Source organism: Sinocyclocheilus anshuiensis, unplaced genomic scaffold (genome assembly GCF_001515605.1).
Source record: "Sinocyclocheilus anshuiensis isolate Anshui unplaced genomic scaffold, SAMN03320099.WGS_v1.1 scaffold419, whole genome shotgun sequence".
Classification (NCBI taxonomy): Eukaryota; Metazoa; Chordata; class Actinopteri; order Cypriniformes; family Cyprinidae; genus Sinocyclocheilus; species Sinocyclocheilus anshuiensis.
In genome coordinates, this window is record NW_015548228.1 from 134,290 (window position 1) to 138,081 (window position 3,792).

Consider the following 3,792-nt stretch of genomic DNA (forward strand, 5'->3'; position numbering starts at 1 on the left):
GCAGGAATGTATGAGTTCACACAGGCATAACGTGAATGGAAACATAAAGGGTCACAGCAGCACAGAGCGGGAGCCCAGAGCACGCACAGAGCAGGGGGTGAAACAGCCACTTCAGTCACTTCACTACATTCAACACAGCCCACAACACTCTTCAGCAGAGCACAGCCAAACATACAGGATGTTTATTAATCTTTTTTTTTTGTTTTTTTTACTTCAATATAGTCTTAGAAAAATCCACATATCTGTCATCAAAGTTTATAGATTTCTTAATGTTTCAACACTGTATGTACCATTGAACATTAAATAAAAACATAAAATACTTATATTTATATATATATATGTGTATATATAACTGTACTAATGCATGACTCTCACTATGAGATTTTTTTCTTTAAAGATACAAACTTTCCTCATGCTTACAATATACACATACCATACTATTATTTCATATACAGTTATTATTGTTTTCGTATTATTTTACTACTCATTGCTCATGGTAGATAGAGATATTTAATTGACAGAGAGTTGAGCTTTATGTATTAAAACCCAACCTCTGCTCTCCACCCTCTGCTCTGTCTTTGATGTTTAAAGCCCTGGATGGCCTTCTGCCCAGTCCTGAGGCACATCAGCTCGGGTTTGTGCAAACCAACTCAAGGGAGAGAGGAGAGAGGGGAGAAAAGAGGGGTGAGAGGAGCCAGGGATGAGGATTAGGAAGGGATAGGTGGGTTTGTTGTTGGTCATTGTGCCCTTGTGCTCTCCCGGGGCCCTGAGGTTGTGCCACAGAGACACAGGCTGTGCTCTTCACTCCAGCATGGCATCCAGCTGGTCGGCCAAGTCATCGAACATGCTGCCGATGTCGTCTAGGATGCTCACTGTGCTCTTGTTTTCCGCCAATGAGCTGTGGATCAAAACACACACACACTTAAATATAATTTAGGAATTTTAAAAAATGTGGCTGCAAGTGACACGAATAGATTTCTTCAGTCAACACATCCCCAGTGGTGAATTTAAGAGAAAAGTTCAAAAGTTTTTAAAAATTTGCCCTTAATTATAAAATTTGGTTTGATAACATGTTATAGCCAGTTCTGAAAATCTAAAATATTTAAATGACTATAGTATCCTGATACCATCACTCACTGTACTCAACCTGATGGTGAAAAAGTGTTTCAAGTAGGGATGTCCCAATCAGGTTTTTTGTGCCCCCGATCCGAGTCATTGAATATTGAGTATCTGTCGATACAAAGTCCCAATCCGATACTAGAATTTTCCTAGTGCTTAGGGCACATTTTAAGTAAATTAAAGTTATTAAAATCAATCCAATGTACACATGGATGTGCAGAGAGTTTCTCAGTCACAGGGGCTCAAATGTATGTACCATGCGAAAATGGAGATAAGGTTAGAAAGCATGAAGCTTGCAGTGTCAGAATGCCAGTCTGTCAGTCAAGTCCGAAGCAAGACGCAACCCAAAGCAACACGTTATGACAGCGATGTCTCAAGACAGTCTGATGGCAGTTAAAAGTAAACGGTAAATAAATAAGATAAATTTCGAGTGTTTTGTTACTAAAGTGCACATCAAAAATGCTAAACATGGAAGATCGAATGTGTGTGATGCATTGGAACAGACCTCATTGTTTCTCGCAAATCACACGCACATTTTGACGTCTTTTTTATTTTAATGGAGGTTGGCAAACCTACCACAAGGTGCACGTAGCCACCTACTGCACAAAACCAGCATGACAGCTGATATAAAATAAGGATCGGGCTCAGGATAGCCGATACCGATCAGTTAAAAAATGCTTAATCGGCCCAATCATCTTTGAGATCGACTCGAGACATTCCTACTTTAAAGTCTTTGCTTCTTAATAACCACAGATGTGGCCTCAAAACTGCTGACTTGATTTGAAGGACTTGAGACTAGAAAAAAAAGTTAGAAACTACTTGAAATGAAATGTTAAGATTCCTACAGGAATGTCACTGAAAACATTTTTTGTATGTTTCGTGACACTCACTCTTTTTGCCCATCCTCCTTGATCTTCTCTTCGACTGCCTGCAGGGCTGCAGCCAGTGAGGCACTGGTCTCCTCTATCTTCTGGTGCACTGCATCTACTGTCACTACTCCTGCGATAAACGCTGATCCAGCTGAACTGTCCATGGACACCCCACTGATTGAGGAGCGAGGGGGCTTCACAGGTGGTGGTGTAGGGATGGGGGTTGGGGGACCTGATGTCTGGGGAGTTTGGGGTGTCTGTGGGGTTTGGGGTGTTTGAGGTGTCTGTGGGGTGTGAGGAGACTGGGGTGTGTGTGGGGTCTGCGCACTCAAGGCTGGTGGGATTGTAGCTTTGACAGGGTGGTTGTTCTGGGCAGAAGCTGTGCTGGCCATTCTGGTGACAGTCTGCTTGGCTGGAGAGGGCGTGGGAGTGGGATTAGGTGTCGCATTTAAAGACTGCAGAACATTTTTGGATGGTTTGGGAGCTGTGGGAGGAGGTGTAGGTTTCGGTGAAATTGGAGGAGGTACTTTCTTTCCTTCAACTGTAAATAGAAGAAAAAGAGATAGGGAGAGAGATGGGAAAAGAGACTGAGCAGAATTTGATGCAACAAGGTCTAAATGCTACAGGGTTTTATGGGATACTCACATAATTGTGTAAAGACAGGGCAAGTGAAAGGGCCACACTGTGTAGTACCTGGGCTGCCAGGTGCCCCAGTTGGTCCAGGAAATGGGGCTTTCTTGGTGATGGCAGCCGGCGGTCCTTGTTTCTTCATGTGCTGGGCCAGAACAGGTTTGGGGGACACCGGAGGTTTGACGGACTTACGAGGGGCACTCTCAGTAACATGGCCTTCCAGGTCTGCACTGTCCCGACGAGGCGAGTTCTCCGGATGTTCCTGTGGCCTGGGCTGCTCTGAAACAGTCACCTCTGACACAGGGCGCCTTTTAATGGTGCCAGTTCCATTCTCATATGGTACAGGCATCTGCCCGTCCTGGAGTTCTTCTGTATCTTTGTCTTTGTTCTTGGGGCGGCGCTTAACTGTATTTGACTCTGTGAGTTGGAACTTGGTGCCATTTGGTTGCTGCTTGATGCTCTGGACCGTCCTTTTCAGCGAGGCTGTGGCATCCATAGGTGAAGGGTCCTCCTGGGGTAAAGAGTATGACATTTCTAGTCCCTCCTCAGTCTCATCTTTGCCCTGTCTAGGTCTTTGTTTGATAGTGAGGTTTCCATCCTCAGCAAATGGAAGGTTCTCTGCTGAGCTCCCACTAGAGCTTGGCTGGGTTTCATTGCGTTGTCTATCCTGGACTGGCTCCGGCTGTGGTCCTCGCTTAGCAGCTGCTACTAACTCAGTGACCGGCCCACTAATAGTCCTGCGACGGTTCACTACTTCTCCATCCAGACCAATGGCATCACGCTGCTTTCCTCCTGCAGAACCCACCTGAAGAGAAACAATCTTGTTTTACTGAACTAGATATTGCCAAAATACATTTCTATGATAAATACTACAGTGGGGAAAATATTTATTTGATCCCCTGCTGATTTTGTAAGTTTGCCCACTTACAAAGAAATGAAGGGTCTGTCATTTTTATGGTAGGTTTACTTTAATGTATAGAGACAGAATACCAACCAAAAAAATCCAGAAAAAACAAATTATATAAAGGTTAGAAATTGATATGCATTTCAGTGAGTGAAATAAGTAATTGATCCCCAAGCAAAACATGACTTAGTACTGCAGAAACCCTTGTTGGCAAGCACAGAGGTAAGACGTTTTTTGTAGTTGGTCACCGGGTTTGCACACATCTCAGGT

The 3,792-nt window shown here is 43.9% G+C and overlaps 1 protein-coding gene across 8 annotated transcripts in view; it reads right to left on the reverse strand.

Annotated features, from left to right (window-relative positions):
• caskin1 (CASK interacting protein 1) overlaps positions 1-3,792 on the reverse strand; it is a 97,794-nt gene that overhangs the window by 1,544 nt on the left and 92,458 nt on the right. For 7 of the 8 annotated variants that reach the window (XM_016441544.1, XM_016441545.1, XM_016441548.1 and 4 more), the window contains 3 exons: positions 2,634-3,423; positions 2,010-2,529; positions 1-898 (listed from right to left, as the gene is read on the reverse strand). The exon at positions 1-898 is cut by the window's left edge and continues 1,544 nt beyond it. In XM_016441544.1, the coding sequence (XP_016297030.1) occupies positions 802-898; positions 2,010-2,529; positions 2,634-3,423 (1,407 nt within the window). In that variant the 3' untranslated portion in view covers positions 1-801. The remainder of the gene's footprint in view (positions 899-2,009; positions 2,530-2,633; positions 3,424-3,792) is intronic. The other variant, XM_016441546.1, reaches the window with a different exon arrangement.